General features: G+C 62.0%; 1 protein-coding gene across 2 annotated transcripts; it reads right to left on the bottom strand.

Moving 5' to 3' along the window:
- Positions 1-498: 498 nt before the first annotated feature.
- TOLLIP (toll interacting protein) lies at positions 499-20268 on the bottom strand. 2 transcript variants are annotated; one of them, XM_082476499.1, is made up of 6 exons: positions 20086-20263; positions 10712-10861; positions 6973-7155; positions 6105-6257; positions 5353-5443; positions 499-2551 (listed from the first exon to the last, which is right to left on the bottom strand). In XM_082476499.1, exons 1-6 carry the CDS (start codon positions 20116-20118, stop codon positions 2340-2342), a joined length of 822 nt encoding a protein of 273 aa, XP_082332625.1. In that variant the 5' UTR covers positions 20119-20263; the 3' UTR covers positions 499-2339. The 2 variants fall into 2 exon arrangements, with proteins under 2 accessions (XP_082332625.1, XP_082332626.1); XM_082476500.1 differs by lacking the exons at positions 5353-5443; positions 6105-6257; positions 6973-7155 and having other exon boundaries at positions 2356-2551; positions 20086-20268.
- Positions 20269-21918: the final 1650 nt, after the last annotated feature.

Genomic DNA, 21918 nt, shown 5'->3' with positions numbered 1-21918 from the left:
GTGCAATGTCCTCAGTGGGGCCAGTGCCTGCTGACTCGGGGCTGGACCAGCCCCACCCCCGTGCGCTCCAGGGCCCCGGGGCCCTGCACCCGAGCCGGACCCTGCACTCGGGGTCTGGCTCCGAGGCGGGCGTCGTGGGCCCTCTTAGAAGGGGAGACACATTGTGGCCCATGTTCGGTTCCTACTCCCGGCTCGGGACGGCCTGGAGAAGAATTACAAACAGGACAACAAAGGAACGAGAGGCCGGTGCTTCGGGAACCAGGAGTGGGGGACAGCGTCTGGGGCCTGTCCTCCACAGCCCGACCAGAAAACCAAACCCACGCTGCACGGAACTATTTCAGGCTCCCAGTCGGAATCCAGCCTGTGCCCTCCTCTGCCTTCACTTACGAGTCCTGCAACTAGTTTGCTGGTGAGTTTATTGCGACTGCTGTCAACCTGCTTGTTACGAGCCGAGTTAAAACAGAACAAAAATGGCAAACTCTCCTTGGAGAACTTGACTTCTCTATTTTACACAGACCATTTATTAAATTAGAAGGCTGAAAAGTAAAAACGTATCTTACAATCAAGGAGGAATCTGGACCCTGGACCCCAATAGAATGATCAGAAACGCAAAGCTCCGAGGACCGTTTCTGCCAACACCCGGCTGGGCGCCTGAAACGGGAGGGCGGGCAGGCCCGCTGGAAACGCCTCTCTCCTCACCAGCACAGAGCAGCAGCCGGCTGCACGTGCCCCGGCCCCGGGCCCAGCAGCCGCGGGCGCCCGAGCCAGACGGCGCCCACCCCACCCCCAGGGGCTGCCTGGACGGTGAGCGCGGACACGAACGCGAAGCCAGGCAGGAAGGGGCAGCCGAGGCAGGAAGGGCGTCTGACTTAACAAAGGCCTCACGGGGCGTGACCCTTCTCTGACCTAGTGAAGCAGCGGCATCCATGAAAAAGGACCATGAGAGCTGGCAGGTCTGGAGCCGCCCTGAAGCTAAGACTCCCGTGAACGGAGGCCCGGGCGGGGCGGCTGGGGCAGCGCGGGGTCACCTGGGGCTGGGGGCCGGGCCTGTGTGGAGCTGCGCTGAGTGTGGTCAGGTCACCGCCCAACAGTCTAGGGCTGCAGCCGAGGAACCATCGCTCTCAAGCATCTGAGAAGAGCCTGCGGCAAAGGCACAAGTGGTCCGAACCCACCAACCAACGCAGGTCTCCCTCACCCGGGGCCACCGTGCACGCCCCGGGGAGACAGAAAGCGGCACCGCACTTAACCTATACGGAGGGAAGGGCTGCAGCCTGGGTCCTCCTAACTTCCTCGGGCTGACCTTCCACTGACGTCCACACAAAGGCTGGGCAAAGACAGAGCGGTGACCACGACTTACCGCGGACCGCAGTGACCACAGCACAGTGCGTCACTTCGGAGACACCACTCAGATTTCTGATTTCCACGGGGCATCACCCAGCCTGTCCCCGTCCTCTCTGTCCGCGGCCGGAACCAGGGCCAGGGTGCCGTCCACACGGCAGGGCGCCTCCTGCCTCTTGGGAAGACCTGCCAGCACTGACGGTCACCAGACTGCCCTCTCTGTCGCCCAAACTGATCCACAGGACTGGGCCCAACCTAGCTTCCCTAAGTTAACATCGGTAGCAAGCCAGTTCCTAAAGGCCCTTTAATAAGCAAATACAAAGACTGGATCTGTCTCTTACACCCCCAATTTTAGTTCTGTTGCCAGAGTGCATCCCGGGGAGGAGCGGTGACCCTTCGGGACAGCATCACACAGAGGCGGGTGAGACAGCAGGAGAGACGGAGGGCCCCGGGCTCAGGCCAGGGCTCCCGACGCCACGCCCAGACTTGGCTGCTCTGCCCGCAGGCTGAGCTCTGCAGCCGAGGCTGGGCGGTGGTGAGCAGCCCACGAACAACACCAAGGGGAGGAGATAAGTTTTCAGCTGAAACTTCTAAGTGACCCCAAACCCGCCGTCAGAGGGTTCTGTGTGCCTTGCGCTCATGGGTCTACCCGATCAGGTCGCATCACCGCAGGCCACCAATCAAACCAGAGGAGGCTCGGCACGAAGGCCCTGGTGGGGGCAGATGCTCCCAGGAGAGCCTCCCGGGACGGCAGGAAGGCGGGCGCGCACACGGGACACGGCCCTCCGACACAATGCGGGAGAGCCCCCCACCCGCCCCGACCACGTCGAGAACGGCTGCAAGAACCGAAAACCACATGCATCCCGAACAAGGGTGTGGAATGGGCTACACAGACGTCCGAGGAAGGGGCTACGCAGGGCGCGTTCACGGGGATCTGCTGGGGACGGTGCTCCCGGGAGCTGGGCGGGCGGGCGGGCAGGCGGGCTGGCGGCGGGGCACATCTAGGACTCCTCGCCCATCTGCAGCAGGGAGTTGATGGCCGCATCCTTGCTGCCCCGCTGGGCCTCCAGCACAGAGCGGATCACCTCCCGGTCCATGTTGGGGAACATGTCCTGGATGGCCTTCAGGTCCTCCTCGCTGCAGCGGGGCTGGGCGCTCACGGCCGGGGGCAGGGCCACAGGCACCATGCCGGGGCTGCACACGGCGGGCATCCCTGCGACCGGGAGACAGGGTTCAGGGAAAGCAGCACCTCCGACGCGCGCCGCCCCGGGGGGCGGCCCCCCAGGTCTCGTCTCCCAACATGACCTCAGAAACTGGCCAGACACTTGCGAGAAACCAGGGGCGAGCAGCCCCCCGCCACTCGGTCCCCAGCGTCTCACACGAACCCACTTCACAGCGGGGGTGGCAGGGGCAAAAACAAGCCTAAGAACGTGTGCATTTACACCACAGGGGTCAATTCTCATCCATCAAAGGCCACAGAACAGTTCCCTCCACCTGAGAACGAAACAGCAAACACAGTCTACGCTCCTTTGCCCCAACACCTGAGACTTTCACGCCGTTTCCTCTATCACACTTTCCAGAACAGACTTTCCCAGCTTGGCACTCACATCACAATCAGACACTGACGAGGAAAGAAAACCCGCCCAGCGCATGCCCAGCGCACACCCAGCCTTCCCCGTGACAGCAGACAACCCACGAGGCGAGGCGCTCACGAGCACTGCCGCGCCGAGGCCTGTGCACTGAGCAGAGGCCCTGGGGCCCCGGTCGCCCAGCCCCGCCAGCTACACGTGGGGTTCCTGGTATCACTCCCTCACACCAGCCACGTCCCCTCACTCCCTTGTTAGACACGGGTGACAACTGAGAACCTCACGGCATCTCAGCTGCTGGAAGGTTCAGTCCGAGCACCTGGTGCCACCAGACCCCAAGTCAAAGCTTTGACTCCTTGTCCTGAGATGGTCTCGGTGGGGAACCCAGGCAAACGTAAGGAAGGAGGGTGTTAACAGAGACTCCACGCCTAACAGAGTGCAGAGCCAGTCAAACACCACTCAGAAAAGTAGAAAGGGATTTAAAATCATTAGTTCTGGGACTGCCCTGGTGGTGCACTGGTTAAGAATCCGCTTGCAGGGCTTTCCTGGTGGCGCAGTGGTTAAGAATCCGCCCGCCAATGAGGGGACACGGGTTCGAGCCCTGGTCTGGGAAGATCCCACATGCCGCAGAGCAACAAAGCCCATGCGCCACAACTACTGACCCTGCCCTCTAGAGCCCACGAGCCACAACTGCTGAAGTCCGCGCACAGCAACAAAGACCCAACTCAGCCATAAATTAATTAATTAATTTAAAAAAATAAAAGAATAAAGAATCCGCTTACCAATGCAGGGGACGCGGGTTCGGGCCCTGGTTGAGAACTAAGATCCCACATGCTGTGGGGCAACTACGCCTGTGCGCCACAACTACTGAAGCCCGTGCGCCTAGAGCCCGTGCTCAACAAGAGAAGCCACCGCAGTGAGAAGCCCGTGCACCGCAACCAAGAGTAGCCCCCGCTCGCCGAAACTAAAGAAAGCCCGTGCGCAGCAACGAAGACCCAACGCAGCCAAAAATAAATAAATAAATTTTAAAAATAAAATAAAATAAAATCATTAGTTCTTATAAAGTCAAAAGCACAAACAATCCGCCCAACCAGGCTGGGAGCGCTGGACTGAGAAGTTTAGGACATGATTTCCTTTCCTGTCTGAAGTCAGAAGATCCTAAAGGCAGCTCAACACTGTCCAAACCAAAACTGGCAGAAGGGCTGACAAGTGTTGAGACGAGGTGGCATCAGCTGCAGGTGCGCGACCGAGGCTGCGCTGGACACACACGGCCGCCTCCAGGGACAGAGGGGACGGGACGTGCTCCCAAGGCAGCAGCAGAGCCCAGCCCCTCCAAGTCCCTCCTGGGCCAGCCGGGCCGAGCACCTGCCCACACCCCCTGCCCACCGGCCTTTAGTCCTGGCCGTCCTCAGAGGCGAGAGGTCGCCTGGGTCCCAGGTGGGCACTTAAACCCGGCGAGGCCAGTACCCCTAGGTCATTCCATGAGCCCAGGAAGGTGCTCGCCCACCGCCTTTCAGAAACGGGGAGAAGGAAAAGGGAACCCGGGACTGGGGATGGCTGACAGCTTCACTCCGCGAGCCCCCGCCGTCCGCCCTTGCCTGGTTCGCATCCGGGCCACACTCCCACCGCCTGCATTTCTGACACTTCTGGGAACAGTCAAGACAAACTTTAGGAGACACTGTGGCTCTCCTTAGACCCCTTCCACCCGGAGGGTCTTGGGTTTTAACGTGGGAGGCGGGCGGTCCTGGGGCAGTTAACTCGGGGCCTCACAGTCTTCACCTTGCCCTGGACGGAGTTCAGAGGATTTCGGGGACGTGGCCACCACCGTGCACACGGCATCCTCGGCGTCACTTGGTCTCTCCGGTGCCCCGAGCCTCCCGCCGCCCACGCACCGCCCGGCTTTACGGTGGCTCACGCGGGGGGCGAGCTGAGCCCAGGCCCCGTCGCGGCCCAGGGTGGGAGCCGATCACAGGCTGACGTGAAGGCTCAAAAATCCAAAGGCGGAAAAGCCACAGTCCAACTTGACTTTGTTGTGCTGTGCGAACCGCTCATTCAGAAAGGTTACCAACGTGTAAGGTAAGTACCTCATAAAGGTAAAAAGAGAAACGGTAACGCTGGAGCCCGGTGTCCATCCACCCAACAGGAAGTGATCTTGTGCTGCGGTGACTCAAAATGCTTAGAAATCACATTTCAACATCTCCATAAATTTCAACTCACCTTCTTTGTGCCGACAGAGAAAAAACAAACCCTATTTCCTACACATGCATGTAACATTCAAACGTAACAGCGGACCCCTGGTTTTGGGAGGCTCTCCGGGCATCCCCTGAAGACCAGGCCCAGCCTCTAGCCCACAGCCCGAATCCCCACGTGCCTCCCCCCAGCTCGAACACCCAAGGAGACGCGCCCGGGAAGGAGGAGCAGCACACACCTGTGATGGGCACGTAGCCGACGCCCTGCTGGTACACAGTGGGCATCAGGACCACGGGCTGAGGCGGCATCATCATGGCAGCCGGCAGCGACTGAAACACACCAAAGACGATCAGGGGGTCAGAGAAGAACACAGCGCACATCCAAACCTCATCACTCCCAGCCTCACCAAAACCGTCCTGGGAGGGATAGCACAGGGCCTGGAGCCCAGTCACCTGAGCCAGGATCGAGGCGGGTCCAGCCAGGCCCTGCGCCCTGTCCAGCATCATCAAGTCCCTGCCCACACCGACACCCCAAAGGCTCCTCTGCTGGAGGACTCGGAGGACTCGGGTAGAAGGTGTCATCAGACCTGCTGAACCACGGCTGAGACGTGACCAGCAGAGAACCCCGCTCAAGAAGGGAAACCTAAGCTTAAATTCCAGGGTCAAACAGCCTCTCTCCGTTTATAATTCTTCAGTGAAGTACAATGATGGCTTTCTGTCTACGTAGAAACGTCTGTTACAGAGGCACGATGGCACGTTCACGAGTAAACTCACTGATGTTGGGACCTGCTGTGAATCAGTCCAGCACTAGAAAGGGGGTGAGACAAGGTGCCAGAGGCGGCGGCTGTGAGGCTGGGCAGTCGGTCCCACCCGGGGTCCCTGCACGCCCTCCCGGCGTCCACATGCCAGAAACACCTCGGAGTAAAGGCGGGGATGCCGTTAAGCCCAGGAATGGCACCCCGGTGGCCGCAGGCCCGCCGGCCGGCCTCACCGTGTAAGACAGGACCAGGTTGATCATGCCCTCCTTGTCGTCGCCCTGCCGTCCGCTCAGGCTGTACCATTCGTCCACGACCTTGCCCTGCCTCAGCGCCTCGGGGATTGTCACGTGCGTCCAGGCAATGCGGTCGTCCATGGAGAAGGCTCGCTGGGGGGCGACGGGAGATGGCGGTGACCCCAGGGCCGCCCGGGAGGCCGCCCCACTCCCCCAGCCCTCCCGGCAGGGTGTATGCAGCCCGGGGCCAACCCGCTCTCTCCACCTCCTGTGGGTGGAGGGGGAGGGAGGCTCCACCGGGCGCCTGCAGACATGCGCTCCCCCACGAACCACACGCTCCCCTCCTCCCCTCCACCCCAGGGCCCCAGAGGCGATGGGGCAGGGTGTGAGGAAGGACCCAGGAGGAAGGGAGGAAGGCACAACCCTGGGGACTGTGGCCACTTCCCAGCCCCGCTGCCCACCCCACCCCCCCAGCCCCGTCAGCTGACCACAGGCGAGGGGGCAGCCGACCCGGCCTCAGGAGCGGTGGGACATGCCCAGACAGGCCCTCGGAGGGCCAGGCTGAGTTAGAGCCCAGGGCACCCGACGGCCCAGGGACACTCGGGAGGCTCCTGCCACTCACGCCACCCAGCCACGGGCCCTGGCCACGTCACACCCAAGCTGCGTACAGAAAGCGGCTGCCTGACCTGCCTGGTCGGGTGACGCCCACACGCTGGACACAGGGTGGTGACGTGTCTGAATGCAAGTTCTAAAGACTCTGTGGGGGAAACGTGCTTTTCACTATGCTGGGGACACCAGGACGCCTGTCACAAAGCCACAAGAAACCTGAAGTTCTGGAGCGGCTGAGTGGCCCCCGCGCGGCCCCCACCTCGTCAAAGATCTCCAGGTAGAAGGAGTCCACGCCCGGGGGCACCGTGCACTGGATGACCTTATTCCAGCGCGGGTTCTTGGCGCCGTTGTGGGCCGTGGGCGTCTCGTACACCGCGTAGCCCAGGCGCAGTCGGCAGTACGGATCCATGCGGGTCATGCCGTAGTTCTTTGCCAACTTGGCCTGAAATAAAGCCAACGTATGAGACCGGGCAGCAGCTGTCACAGTGGAAGCCGCAGCTCAGCTAAGTGGGCCGCCACTTCCTCTCACGGCTTCCAGAGTTTTCTGGGTGCCGACCCACCAGAACACGGCTGTAACTGAACCGTCAGCCCTCCGTAACGGTGGATTTAAGCAACCACAGATCGAAAATATTAGGAAAAAAACATTCCAGAAAGTTCCAAAAAGCAAAACTTGAATTTGCCACACCAGCAACGATTTTTATAGCTTTACACTGCGTTACAACTGCACACACACAGCATTTACCGTGTGTTGGGCGTTACGAGTAGCCCAGTGATGACTCAGTACACGGGAGGACGTGCGGAGGGTACGTGAGTGCAAAACTGCACCGTTTCATACGAGAGCCTTGAGCATCCTTGCATGGTGGTGTCTGCGGGGTCCCAGAACCAGTCCCAGGGACGACCGTGCTCTGGGACCCAGGAGGGAGGAGAAAGTCCAGGCTGGGTCCAGTGTTTCTGCGATAAGGCACCCGGCACCGTGCCTGACGCTGAGGACACACCGGCTGCTGCTAGGCAGGGGCTGGATCCCCACCCAGAGGAGGAGGAGGGTGAAGACGGCAGGCCGTCCCGGGACAGAGCCAAGAGCCACCGAGAAGAGAAGCAGGGGGACGGGGGCCACCCCGGAGAAGCAGGGCCCAGCCAAGGCCTTCCCCGCACCCTCGGACAGTGACCGTGCTGGCTCCCCCGCCTGCCCTCCCGCGCAGGAGCCTCTCGGCAGTGACCGTCCCTGCCCAGCGCGGCGTGGGGGCCAGGGGTGCAGGCACCTCACCCTGGGCATCCCGGCGGAGCCCACCCACACCTCACATAGGTCACGGGCCCACTCAAGCCAGACGGGCTGCTCGGGCCGCGTCTGGAGGGGAAAACGTGGACACCGAGGAGCACGGCAGGCTGTCGGTCAGGAAGTACCGACTCAAAGTGGATTATGGGCTTAAACGTAAAACCTGAAACTATAAAACTTGCACAAGAAAAACCAGGAGAAGTCTTTGTCATCTTTTAGGCAAGGTCGGCAAAAGCATGACCCAGGAAAGGCAGCTGGCGGCCCCCTGAGGTCCGTGAGGAGGAAGGCAGACCAGCCCCGTCTGCGGCATCAAGTCTGATCACAAAGCTGTGTCCAGTACCTAAAGGACTCACAAACCTCAGCACTGAGAACACAACACGATTAGGAAACAGGCAAAAGATCTGAAGAAGAAAGCGCAACGCCAATAAGCACGTGAGAAGATGCTCCCCACCGTCGGTCATCAGAGACACGCAAACCAGAACCCCGTGAGGCCACAAGGAGCTGCTGGACGGGCTCAGACCCAGCTGGGCCGGGCCAAGCCGCCCACCCCCAGAGCGCAGGAGCCCCGCGGGCGGCTGGGCGGAGCCACGGGGCGGCCGTGCAGGGACCAGCCTGGCAGCTTCTCCAAAGCACACTCCACCCAGCTCGGAAGCGGGGAGTCGACTCCGAAAAGGGAACTCATGCTCACACAGAAGCCCGTGCTTCACAGCGGCCCTGCTGGGCCACAGACAGACTCTGGGAAGTGCCCCGGGGGCTGAGCTTGGTCAGCACTGCGGTCAAGGGCAGGCCCACCGACAGGCAGAGGGAACTTTCTGTGTTGCTGGAGAAGCTCTCTTCATCACAGGGGTGGACAGGCTTGTCAGAGGTCATTGAAACATAGGCTAATTCAAATCAGCGCATTTTAACATATGTAAATCATATTCAGTAAGGTAGATTTTTAAAAGAACAGCAAAAAATTCCCCAAAGCCCTGCTGCCTGCACTGACACCCTCTCTCTTCTCCCCTCTGGAAGGCTCCGCACAAGCCCCTATTCTGTCTGCAAGCCTCCTTGCCCCCCACATCCCCCACTCTCGTGCCGACTTCCCCAGAGCTCTGGCCGGGGCTGCCCATGACCGCACGTCCCAGAGCCACCACCCCTCCGTGCGGGACCAGCCGGAGCGCCTCAGGATGCCCGCCTTGTGTCACTGCTGGACCTCTCCCCTGAAGTCCACAGCCCCCTAGCCTCGGTCACCTGCCTTTAAAACATCCTCGACTTAACGTGTCCGACACTGAACCGCGAGTTTCCTTCCCGGCCTGTTCCTCCTACAATTTCCCCCATTGAGGTCAATGCTCCTCCATCCCCTGGGCGCTGGCAACAGGCCTTGGGGTCACCCCCCTCCCGCCCCCACTGGCGTGCTCCCTGAAGTCGGCTGCTTCTCCCCCAGGAGCACCAAGTGCAGGGCCTCCCAGCCTCGCCCGCATCTTCCCGACACAGAGCCCGAGGGAGCCCTGAACTCCAGCTCAGGACAGGGTGCCCACTCAGAGCCGAGCCCCAAGGCCGCAGGACCCCCAGCCGGCAGCACCAGGAGGGCCTGGCCCTGAAGCAGCCCCTGGCACAGGGTGGCAATTCCTGTTCAAGTTGTACTTTCCACGGTAATCACTGGGCCGCTCCACACCCGCCCTCGAAGCTCGCCGTCGCTGCACCCGCACTCCGTCCCTCAGGGCGACGCAAGCTTTTACTGCCGTCCTGCCCCTGCCCTCCTCACCCGCTGACTTCCTGCTCCTCTGTCTCCAAGAGCAAACACGCATAACACGGCTAATGTCTTCCCGAAAGCGCCTGGGAGAGGGCCTCAGCCCTCACGTGCTGTTGTCTTCACCGTGAATTCACTAGAGCAGTTCTCAGGACGGCAGATTTTCCCCCCGAAACTCCTAGAAGCTGCCCTGGTATTTTCTGGAAAACATGTAGCAGCAAAGTCTGAAACGGGCTTGATTTTCTATAGCTTCAAGGCAGCTGTTTTGCCTCTGTCTAGCCGCTAAGGCTTTTCCACCGGAATGATCCGACGCTCGTGGCTGAGCAAGGCCAGCTGCCCGTGGGTGCGGGAGGCGCCTCCCTTCACCTGGACCCCGACTGGCCCCAAGGCCATGCTCTGCGCATGGCTGCTGCCCTCTGCAGAGGCCCGTCTGCACCGCGCTCTCCTCCCGCACCCCCGGCACCACGGAGGGGACACGGAGGCCTGGCCTGCCCGCTTCCAAGTGGCTCCCCTGTGACGTCGACTGGGCTGTGCTGCAGGCACACGAGTGTCTGAGGAAGGTCACCCCAAAGCTTACTGGGCACGACGAGCCGCCAGGCACGGCCCTGGTGTCTGCTGGGGACAAATGGATGGACGGACAGACGTCTCTGCCTCCCGCGGCCTCATGCACCCGTCAGAGCAATGTGGCAGCGCCCTTTCCGCCCTGACAGCACAGCTGGTTCTCCCGGGGGCCGGGATGACCGGGCAGCAGCCGCGCCGCCCCTTCCCCGGCACCGGCAGGATGAGCGGCGCTCCGGACCCCTTCTCTAACTCCTCCTGGCGAAACCCGGGCGATCGTCAGTATCTTCACGTCCATCATTCTCCACCAGGTATGTGTTTCCGGAAAAACGGGATCAGAGAAAGCCCCATCCGTCCACATGGAAACATGCTATGACAGCGAAGGCCCCGCCCCGCCCGCTCCGGCCCCCTCCCCCCCCCACAAGCGGCCACACCCACCTGCACCACGGTGATGCTGAGGCGGCCCACGGTGCCCAGTGCCCCTCCGAACTGCAGCTGCTGCGCCGCCTGTGCGTCCAGCTGGATCTGCTGCTGCTGCTGCGTGGGAGTGATGCGCAGGAAGTCCTGAGGCAGCTCCCCGATGTACACCTGCGGAGAACACGGCGGTCAGAGCTGGGCGCCGCCTGCCCACAGGACGGGGGTCCGCGGTGCCAGGGTCTCCACCCTGCGGGCCCCTCCCAGGGCCTGCGCTCTCAGGAGCAGGACGCTCAGCAGACGGGGGGCTCTGTGGAGGCCCGAGTGCGTCTCCGCCCTGAAAGCAGGCCTCGCGTCCTCGCTGGGCCTGGGCGCCTCACGCGCTCCGGTCCGCGTGTCCATGATCCCTTCCCCAGGACCAGGACCGCCGCAAGCAAGGCCTGTCCACCGTGAGCGCTGTTCACGGGGTGAAACCTGAAGCTTGGATGTCCAGTGACTTGGAAAGGCCTCTGTGCTGATACCCTTCAAACGTCTCCATGAGAAACAGCTCACATGCAAAAACGCCCCGGAGACCAAGAAGCCAACAGATTAACCACCAGAAGCCCGGAGACCTGGCCCTGGGCAGGTGAAGTGATGGGAAAGCGCCGGCTCCCAAGGACACACCTGCATGTGGAGCCCGGTAGAGCCTGGGGGCTGCAGGAATGACGACGCCCAGAAAACCGCAGGACACCATGCACGGAGAGACGGCCCACAGCCAGATGGCCCGACGCCTCCCCCACCTCCCCGGCGTTCAGAGCCCTGGACAGCCGCACCGCTGCTCGCTCCCGGGCCGGGAGGGTGTGGGCCTGGAGGGGCCACAGTGCGAGCAGAGCCCAGGTGAACGGAAGGGAGCAGCCGCAGGACCCACGACAGAGGTCTGGCTGCTGGGGGGGAAACCGGGGCCACAGGCCCCCTCAGCCGCCCAGGGGACGTCACAGACCCCAGCCGCGGGCCCTGAAGAACTGGGCAGTTTCAGGGAACACGGAAAGGAAGCCCCCAGCGTGTCACAGCGAGTTCCAGCAACTGCGCTTATAGCGGCCGCCAGGGACCACTTGACGTCCAGACGCTGCCTGACACGGAGGTCTCTCCTGCGCAGACCAGATGGCACCAGGCGGGGGCCCAGACAGCACCCGACCCGCCCAGCGCACAGCGCCCCTGGGAGAGCACCTCGCCCGGCGAGCGCCCTCAGCGCCTTTCCTTTCGAAGGTCCCTGGGAGAGTCTGGGCCTGGAGGTCATGCGCTCCCACCAAGGCTGACGGAAGCGCACACAAGGGCGCTCGCTGGCTCCCAGCAGCCCGCACGCAGACTCTGCACCCACAGGCCTCGCGCTCCCACTGCTTCTCTCTAAAAGCAAGCCGTGCCCCCCGCCCCCCCCGCCCCCCCCCCGCCCCCCCAGACCCTCTGTCTGGGAGCCAGCTCTGCGTCTCACACCTCTGCTGCATCAAGGACCCAGCCCAGGGCAGGGGAGGGCGCCCCCGGAGGCCGCCCCCCAGAGGCCCTGGCGTTGCCAGGAGAGGAGAGCAGTGCCTTCCATTCCCTCCCCAGGGCATCGCAGGCCGCGTTTCCTGGGCACGTAGTGCAGCTGAGAGGGTTCCAGGATGGGCCCTCGAAGGAAGGCGGGTGGTGGCACCCCGCGGGCCACACCCCTCAGGAGGACTGAGATGCCCGGGACACACCAATCGTCGATTCCTGCCAGCGCCAAGACCAGGCCCCCGTGAGCCCCCAGACGCACCCCATCCAGAGCCCCTCGGGCACCTCGCTGTTTGCCCACAGCCCCCGCTTGCCCCGGTGCTCGTCTTACAGAAATGACTCTCCCAGGGGTCGCTGCGCACAGACCACACCCCCGCCTGCTGGTCTGAGGAATGACTGCCCACCTCAGCGCCAAGGACCCCACAGGGAGCAGGCTGCACGGGGACGTGCAGTGGCGAGAGTGACATGTCAGGAAAGGCCTCTCCCTTCCTTCACTGATCCTGTCTTGTCAGTTACGCTCCTAGAGGTCATGAAACTAGAATGAGATGCAACGCCTAGGGGTCACGCGCCCTCTTTGTCGTACTCGTCTTGGTTTTGGGGTTCAGCACAGTCCACGCGGGAGCCACGCGGGGACAGCGGGCCAGGCTGAGGCCTCAGGGGAGGGGGACACAGCACAACAAACCAATCCCACGTGCTCAGAGCCTGCGAGGGGCGGGGGAGGGGGGATCACAGCCCAGGGAGGAGGAGCCAACGCTGAACCCGGAGCCTCCAGGTCTGCAGGGCCACCCGCCTGAAGGCGCCCTGGGGACACCTGCCCTAGGCCCGCCCGCCGGAGACAACAGCAGGGGTGAGGCCCAGGGTGACGGCGGGCCAGGGCAGGTCACGTGGGGCTCAGCACCCGGGGCGGCTGCCCCGCCAGCCGACAGGCCCCGTCGCACCGCAGCCTCAGCGGCCTGCGGCAAGGAGCCGGCCGCACACACATCCCAGCGCATCCCACCCCGACAGAGAGGCCCCAGGACGTGCCCGCTGAGGCCTAAGAGACACCTGCCAGCCACGGGACGCGTCACTGACGTTCTTCCATACATTCAGCATCTTCCCAAAGAAAGTTACGAGGAAAACTCCAACTGCCAGCCGACACCTGCAGCCACGGGGACGGGTCTCTGCGCGAGTCACCGCCCCCCACATACACACACACCCTGCTCCTTCCTCAAGCCTCCAGCACCTCCTGCCGATGACCTGGTTTCAGGAAATGGGAAAAGAGGAAAAAGCCCAGAAGCAACAGGGAGGGAAGGCGGGCACCACCAGCGCCGTGGGGGGCTCCGCAGAGGGTGTCACTTGGTCCCTCCCCCCTCGCCCCCTCCCCCCCAATCCTCTTCTAGGTTTCACTGCAAAAACCTGTGTCAGCTCTCCTCCCCTATTCCTATCCCTCAGGCCTCCCCCGGCTTTCTAAATGACCCAACCCTGGATAGGCCATTCAAGCCAAAACGTCTGGCTGTCCCATCCCTGCCGGACACAGCGTACACGAGCTCCGGACGAGGGGACCGAGGCACGGCGTTAACTGAGCACGAGGACGCCGGAGGGTCAGCGAGAGAGACAACGCCACACGACGCTGACAGGCCAGCCAGCGGCTTCCACGGGGCCTCGCCCAGGGATTCCAGAGCCTCTCCCGCCAGCCCGGGGTCTGGGCGCCAGCGAGACGGATCACCCCGTCCACATCTGAGTGAAACGAAACAGCCAGTGGTGTGCCAAGGGGCGCCGGGGGCCGGGCATCGCACTGCAAGTCTTTCACCTTCACCGTATGTGCGGGTTTTCACGCCAAATGCTGGGGGGAAATCACTGCTCCCATGGAGCTCATACTTTAACAAAAGAAAACAAATCATTGCTGAAAGTCGCAGAGCTGTAAATGGACACAGGGCGAGGTAAGACGGTGCAGACGGCTGAGACGGCTTCGGGAGAAGATGCCACCTCAGCAGAGGCCTGAATGGCACGACGGCGTCGGTCATGCAGAGCCCGGGAGGGCCCTGTGCACAGGCCTGGCCAGGAGCCCGCCAGGCAGCTTGAGGCAGGGAGGTGGCTGGAGCAGAGCAAGCGAGGGAGAGCAGGAGCGGGGAGCGGAGGACAGGGGTGTTGCCCCAAGGTCACTGATGGGCTCCGACTCAGAAATGAGGAAGGGACCAGGTGAGGTGCCGAGGCAGGTGAGCAGCCGGGGCAGGTGAGGTGCCGGGGCAGGTGAGCAGCCGGGGCAGGTGAGGAGCCGGGCAGGTGAGGTTCCGGGGCAGCTGAGGGGCCGGGGCAGGTGAGCGGCCGGGGCAGGTGAGGAGCCGGGCAGGTGAGGTGCTGGGGCAGGTGAGCAGCCGGGGCAGGTGAGCAGCCAGGGCAGGTGAGGTGCCGGGGCAGGTGAGCAGCCGGGGCAGGTGAGGTGCCGGGGCAGGTGAGCAGCCGGGGCAGGTGAGAAGCCAGGGCAGGTGAGGTACCGGGGCAGGTGAGCAGCCGGGGCAGGTGAGGTGCCGGGGCAGGTGAGCAGCCGGGGCAGGTGAGAAGCCGGGGCAGGTGAGGTGCCGGGGCAGGTGAGCAGCCAGGGCAGGTGCGGTGCCGGGGCAGGTGAGGTGCTGCGCGCATGCACATCTGGCTCTGCCTGGCGCCCGGCCCCAGCATGTGACATTGAGGGGGGGGGGCAGGGTGGGACCAGTCGAAGGGGGGGGCAGGGCGGGACCAGTCGAAGGGGTGTGGTGGGTGTGGGTGAAGCAGAGGCTGAGAAGGAATCCGATTCTGGACCTGCTCGGAAGGCACAGCCACAGGAGCGCCTGAGTGGGCAGGAGAGGCGAGGCCGCCCAAGGGGACGGGGAAGCCAGGGAGGGTCCCAGGGAAGGAAAGGGCGGGTCCGTGTGCAATGTTCTTGGGAGACAGGGAGCCGCTCAGGATGGTAAGCCTGGGGATGAGTGGGGTGGGCGCTGACACCCCCCAAGACCCCCGAGGGAGCAAGACGGACAGAAAGGAGGAGGAGCCGTGGAAGGAAACCCGCGTGAAGAAGGCGACCCTGGGCAGGGAGAGGCCATCGCACCTGTGCCCACTGCCGCGGCCGTGCCCACGATGAACCCGCCAGACAAGCCGCTGCGGGGACCCCGTCCGAGCCCCACCCCCACTCGGTCACCCCCGCACCCCGCAAAGCACAGGTGGCTTCCCGACCTCCAGGATCTTCTCACTGTCGGCTGAGGCAGCTGCCCCTCCTGGGCCCCCAGCCCCGCACCGCCATCCCCCCCACCCAGCTCCTATCCAGCTGGTGGTGAAGCAGAATCAACAGAGGGAGGTGGGCGGAATGGGAGGTACACAGGCAGGACTGCAGGCAGAGAGCCCGAGGAGTTGGCCAGGTGTCTGAGAAACGACAAGTAACGCAGGGGCCGGACAGCCCCCAGGCCATGTACACGGGAGGGCACGGCCACAGAGCTGCAGGCCACAATGCCCAGACGGATGCCACAGACACCGACAGACAGCAGAGCGGGGGAACGGGAAGAGGGGCTGGGGTTGCTCTCAGATGCGGGAAGAGGCACAGGGCTGGAGCACAGGCGAATCTGCCACCAACAGCTCGATGGCAGATGCCACACAGGGGCCTTCACGTCCCGAGAGAAGGAGACTGTGAGCCCAGAATCCCAGACAGCAAACATACCTTTCAAGAACCAGAGGAAGCAGCACGTGTCTCAGTCCATCTGAGCAAGCACCAGCTTATCAAGGTAACACCGCCCCTGGGAGGATGGGGAGAGGCCCGAGGCAGCAACTGATCAGGAGGAGGGTGGTTACGACGATTAACCTTGCAGCCCGAAGTCCCTACGTTAACATTCCCAGGTTGACCCCAAAGAGAACAGAATGACAACATGTGTTTTCCAGACCAGCAGAAACCAAACAGTGGAACTGAAAACACTATATTTAATCCATCCAAAAGCAGGCAAGGAGAGAAAAAGAAACATAAATAGACAAATAAAAGCACAAAAGAAAGCGTTAGGAACAAAAAGTGTGTGTGTAGAACTATACACATAAAACTATCTAACACATTCCAGGTAAAAAACGAAGAAGACAAACTTCAGATTTGACTTTTTAACAATCCAGCTCCATGTTGTTGACAACAGACCAACCTGACACACATGTTCAGAAAGATGTGGTCCAACAATGAAAACCCCATCAGGAAAACACTCCCTAAAAGAAAGCTGGCGTTGCCATGTGGCATCAGACCAAACAAGAAAGGCCTGTGCATGGCCAGCGGGGTCACCACACGCAAAAAGGTCCAACTCACGGGAAGACGGGGCCATGCTAAACCAGGACGCGCTCCTAACTCACCCTGAGATTCCAGAGCAGAGCTCACGGGGACACAGGCGACGGTCCAGACTCCAACAGTGTGGGTCCACAACTGCACCCGAAAAAGAGAAAGTCAAGCGCAGGCCTAAAAAAAAAACAACTCCTTCCTCTGAACAGTGGAAATGAACGGGAAAGAACTAAGCAGCTGTCTTGCCTTTCCCATACAGACTGTATTTAAGGACAACCAGACAGCGTTCATCTATACAAACAGGTCCAGCTAATAAATGCAGAACAAGTGATAAAATTCAAACATCAGGGGCTTCCCTGGTGGCGCAGCGGTTAAGAATCCGCCTGCCAATGCAGGGGACACGGGTTCGAGCCCTGGTCCGGGAAGATCCCACATGCCGCGGAGCAACTAAGCCCACGCGCCACAACTACTGAGCCAGCGCTCTATAGCCCGTGAGCCACAACTACAGAGCCTGCGTGCCACAACTACTGAAGCCCGCACGCCCAGAGCCCATGCTTCACAACAAGAGAAGCCACTGCAACGAGAAGCCCGCGCACCGCAACGAAGGGTGGCCCCTGCTCGCCACAACTAGAGAAAGCCCGCTCAACAGCAACAAAGACCCAACGCAGCCAAAATAAATTAAAAAAAAAAATTCAAATATCACCCTCTGCCATCCCCAGTGAAGTCAATTATCAGTTTGTGCAAGGCTGATGAGGACCTGGACATCCCGGGCCACCCAGGCATCACCAGACAGCTCACCCTCAGGCCTGACGAGGGAAAAGATGTGACAGGAAGGAGGGGCCGCACTGATCAACCAGCATCTCCAAAAGCAGGACAAGTGGTCCCTACTGGCCCCCTTCGGCCTGGACTCAATGGGACATACCACACGTCTTAGACTGTGCCCAAGCCTTGGCCGCCGTGCCGTCGAGCTGACCGGCAGCACTGTGGTCAACAGCAGCGGGGCCCGCAAACCTCCCCTGACCCGAGTTCTACCTCAGAGGGCAGGGGCCCCCACACAGGTACTCCTGTGGGTGTCCATCGGGTGCTTTTTAATAGTTCGTGGACCAGACAAAATCACGGGATGGAGAAGGGCTGTCAGACCAGAAACACCAGCACTGCTGAAAGTGGGCAGACCGCACAGGGCTGGGCATCCCTCAGCGGCCACTCAGGGAAAGACGAACCTGCAGACGCAGACACCACGTCTCCTGGAATGTAAGCAAATTCCTAGCCCCTCAGGCTCCCCTTCTCAGGGACAAAGGGAACCTCCCCAGACCCGTGGGACCCCCCTTCTGCCTCACATGCCCGAGGACTCTGTCTCTCCCTCCTTCACCACGAGCGGGAAGAGACGGTCAGACTTCAGAGTCACCCCAAGCGAGCGTGAATCCAGGCCCTGGGAGCCCTGCTGAGTGACCCTGGGCCGAGGCTGAACCCTGCCCTGTGTGGGTAGGGCTGGGGCCCCCCGGCCGAGGGCAGACACTCGGGAGAGCCGCCCAGCCAGGACCTGGCATGGGGAGCACCTGCCGGATGCCCCAGCTGGACTCACAGCTTCTGCCACAAGCCACGCCGTCCCCCGGGGCCTCCACCGCACCACACACACGACAGCACGTGGGAGCTCCTTCAACGCCAAGTCCGCGCACCCTGGCAAAGGAAGAGGTCTCCACCAGACCCCGATAACCACAAAAGGAAGGGTTCTTCATGCCTGATAACTGGCAAAAAAGCCTTTACGAGCACAGTTAACCCAGAGGGGGTGGGCCAGAGGGGAGATGTGGAAACGAGAGGATGTGTACCAGGCAAAAACATTAGGGAGGAGAAAAAAAAACAGTAAACAGTACACTGTAGCAACCAGATCAAACTCCAGGCCAGATGCACCTGCACTCGCGGGCCCCCGCCCTCTGGCACAGACAGCCCTGCTCAGGACCCTTCCTGGCCTTGAAGCAGCAGCCCCCCATCTCCCAGACCCTGTCCCACTCTGCTTTCCATGCTCTCCCCTCCCACCACCCCACAGCTCCTGCTCCCCCATCAAGTCTCCAGTCAGAGACCCTTGCTCCACGACCCTTACTCACCCCGACCCCGGCCCAGGCAGGCCACCGTTCACCCCAACTTGAATTCAGACCTCGGGGTCTGAGAGTGGATGCTCTGTGAGACCCTGATGGCAGGCGTCACCGTATGGTGCCACCCAAGATACCGAGAGCACCCACGCCAGCTGGGCAAGCTGCACAGGCTCCAGGGCGCCCAAGACCCCTGAGCCCCCAGCAGCTCTGGCCCAGACCGAACCTTACTGCATGAGCACACGTCATGGAGGGCAGCCCTCAAACACCTGCTGGTCTACGCATGGGGCCCACGACCACTCGACAAGAGAACACGCCGGGAAGCACCGCACAGGGCCAGTCAGCCGGGTCATCGAGACCCCGACAGCACAGGCCCCAAGTCCGGACACCGCCCGTCGCCCTGGCCCTGTCACAGCACACGGCCAACATCCCCCTTGGTGAGAGGAGGGGCCCACCTTCACCAAGCGCTCCCTTCGCCTGGCCCCGAGCCGGCCGTGAGTGTTTGCCTGTGGTTCCCGGCGACAAGGGCTCTGAGTTCCCAGCGGGCTGAGGACACGTGACAGGCCGGGACCGGCGCCGGGCCGCTTGCCCATTACGCCACCGCTCCCCTCCCGGGGGAGCCGCTAATTTGCTCCCTGTGCTGCTCTGACGAGCCACTTGCATAGAAATGAGGAAGTGCGACAGACACTCGGCCTGCTGTAACTCACTGTGCGCAGTGAAGGTGGAGACGTGGAAACGCTGAGAATCCGAGTCTAGAAATCATTCTACTGACTCCGGGGCGTTTCCACACCCAAGTCGGCTAGCAACTCCCATCAGGTCCCATTCAAACGCTCAGAACGAGCATCTGTGCCCAGGGGGCTTCTAACAAGACCTGGTCTTCCTCAAACTCAGAAAAACGTTCTGTGGATTCTTCTCCAATCGGGAGAAACACAAACAAGATTTGTCCACCCCGACCCGAGGGTGAGGAGCTCCGGCAGCTGGGGGCTTACCCTCAGCAGCGGCTTTCTGAGAGAAGGCACACCGAAGTGCCCACAGAAGAGCCTTGTCCCGACTCAGAAGGACCCAGGTGTCCGTCTACTGTACGTTTCAAGCCGCTGTGATAAAAACCTCACCAGTCGTGAGGACGCACCCCAACCCAGTCTGAACGCCCGGCTGGAGGCGAGTCCCCAGGAGCAGGCCTGAGCCCGTCTGGACTCGCTCGCCGGCACTGACACAATAAGCTGGGCCAGAAGACAGGACGCGAGGGCTGGGCGGAAGGGCACTCCCAGCTCGCGGCTCCCAACCCCTCATTTGTCACTTAAGAAACCGAGGCACACAGCTGGGCCTGGGAGCCTCCACCATCCAAGAGCCTGTCCAGGGTTCAGGGTGCTTCTCTGGGTGCCTCCTCCTTCCGAGGACCCACTGGGTGCGGGGCCTCCCCCAACCCGGGGACCCACCCGGTGCGGGGTCGCCCCCATCCCGGGACTCCCTTCCGCTTGCCCGGAGCCTGGCATCGGGCCCTCCCCTGTGCCCGGAGGCCGTGGAGCCCGCCCCCAGCCGGAGCCTACCGGCCCGCGCTGCGTGCTGACGGTGGTCGCCATGGTCTGGCCGGCCTCAGGCCTCGCCCTCCGAGAGCTGACGCGCCGGCGACCCTCCGCGCGGAACCACGATGTGACTATTACTTCGCAAGGCCGCCGCCGCCACAGTCAGCTGACGGCCGGCCCCGCCCCCGCACTGCCCACTGCGCAGGCGCAACACTGCCCCCGCCCTTTCCGGCGCCGGGCGCCTGCGCAGTCGCTCCCCGCCCCTCGGCCCCGCGAAATGGCTCCCGAGCCGGCAGTGTGCGCATGCGCGGCGGGCCGTTGCGGGGCGGGCCGTTGCGGGGCGGGCCGTTGCGGGGCGGGCCGTTGCGGGGCGGGCCGTTGGGGTCGGGCCGTGGGGCCGGGCCGCGGACTGTAGGTGCTGGTGCCAACAGTTGGCCCCGCGGCCGGAGCGGGTTTGTGGCCTCGCTGCTCCTCGCCGAGTGACCGGCGTGACTTGGTGCAGCGGCCGCCCTCCGTGTGTGCCCGCGGTGAGGCCGCGCGCTGACCACTCCGCCCCCTGCTCCCCGCCGGCCCCTCAGCAGGGTCTGCCCCGAGGCTGCTGGCCGAGCTTCCTCTAGAGACCACGGAGCTTTGCTGTTGTCCGTCCGAGGAGGAGGTGGAGAGGCCTGGCTTCCCCTAGGCCTGGTGTTCTGCTGTTGACACAAGCAGTTTCCCAGGCACCACGATCAGACAGGGCTGCTGACCACTCCAGTCACGGGTGGACCTCCTCCGCCACCCGAGCTGGGACACTGCTGCCACTTCCCATTACAGCTTCACCTTCTGGATGGGAGTTATTAAGAAGTTTCCAGACAGCACCAATCCACAGCAAAACCCCGCTTCCTTAAACCGCCCCCCAGAATCACCTACAAAAGCCCCAATTCTATAAGGAGTCCTTTCTAATACTCTCTGAGTCCCCGGGTGCATCCCCCAGGTGTGTGGTCTCTTTAGCTGCAACCAGTAAGAATCCCAGCTTGTTGAGTTACAGGTGTGTTCTGGTGGCCTGCCTGGAGGGCACTGACACACCCAAGGTGTGAACCGTCCTTTTCCTGTGTGTAATTCCCAGAGCCCTCAGAAGTAGCCAGCCCACTGCATAGTCTTTGTAACCCCGCATTTGTTTCCTGTGTGTAATTCCCAGAGCCCTCAGAAGTAGCCAGCCCACTGCATAGTCTTTGTAACCCCGCATTTGCCATAGCGACTAAATATCTCATCCGCTTGGCCACACATCTGTTTGCCCTCCACTTGCACCACATCCCATGCCACCATTGGTGATAATTTGAGGAACTGGGTTGCCCCTGGATGACACAGGCTCCTGGTACTCGATTTCCCCGGGCAAGGATTTTAGCCACATGCTCATCAAATATATGTGCAACCCAATGCTAGCATCCCATTTTGAGTCTGTTTTCTGGGACCACTTCTGGTGGCAATTATGGTATCAGTCATGGTCCCGGTGAGAAACAGATGGCATGTGCAGAAAGATCACTGGAGGGATTTCAGCAAATCCCTCCAGTTTACAAAGGAGGGGCAGAGTTCAGTGAATAAGCAAAGCATGAGGGACTTCTTTTAACCTCAGGAAGCAGCCACCACTCCTGGCCTTGAAAGGACAAAAGGAGGAAGCAGTAATCAGGGAAAGAGGCTTCCTCAGCAGAGGAGTGAAGCCACTGCCAACCACAGGCTTGCAGGGAGAGGCCTGGGGAAATAAACACCCTGACCTCTCTCATCTCTAATCTCTACAGGTGTCTCCCATTAACCTAACCAGGTGATGCATTCTGTAGACAAACACTTCCTGGGGCACAAAGAAAGGCAGAGAAAGGTGGAGAG

Source organism: Balaenoptera physalus (assembly GCF_965194825.1).
Source record: "Balaenoptera physalus genome assembly, chromosome: 10".
In the NCBI taxonomy this organism is placed as follows: domain Eukaryota; kingdom Metazoa; phylum Chordata; class Mammalia; order Artiodactyla; family Balaenopteridae; genus Balaenoptera; species Balaenoptera physalus.
The sequence above is the reverse complement of the archived record's forward strand: the minus strand, read 5'-3'. Positions and strand labels throughout refer to the sequence as shown.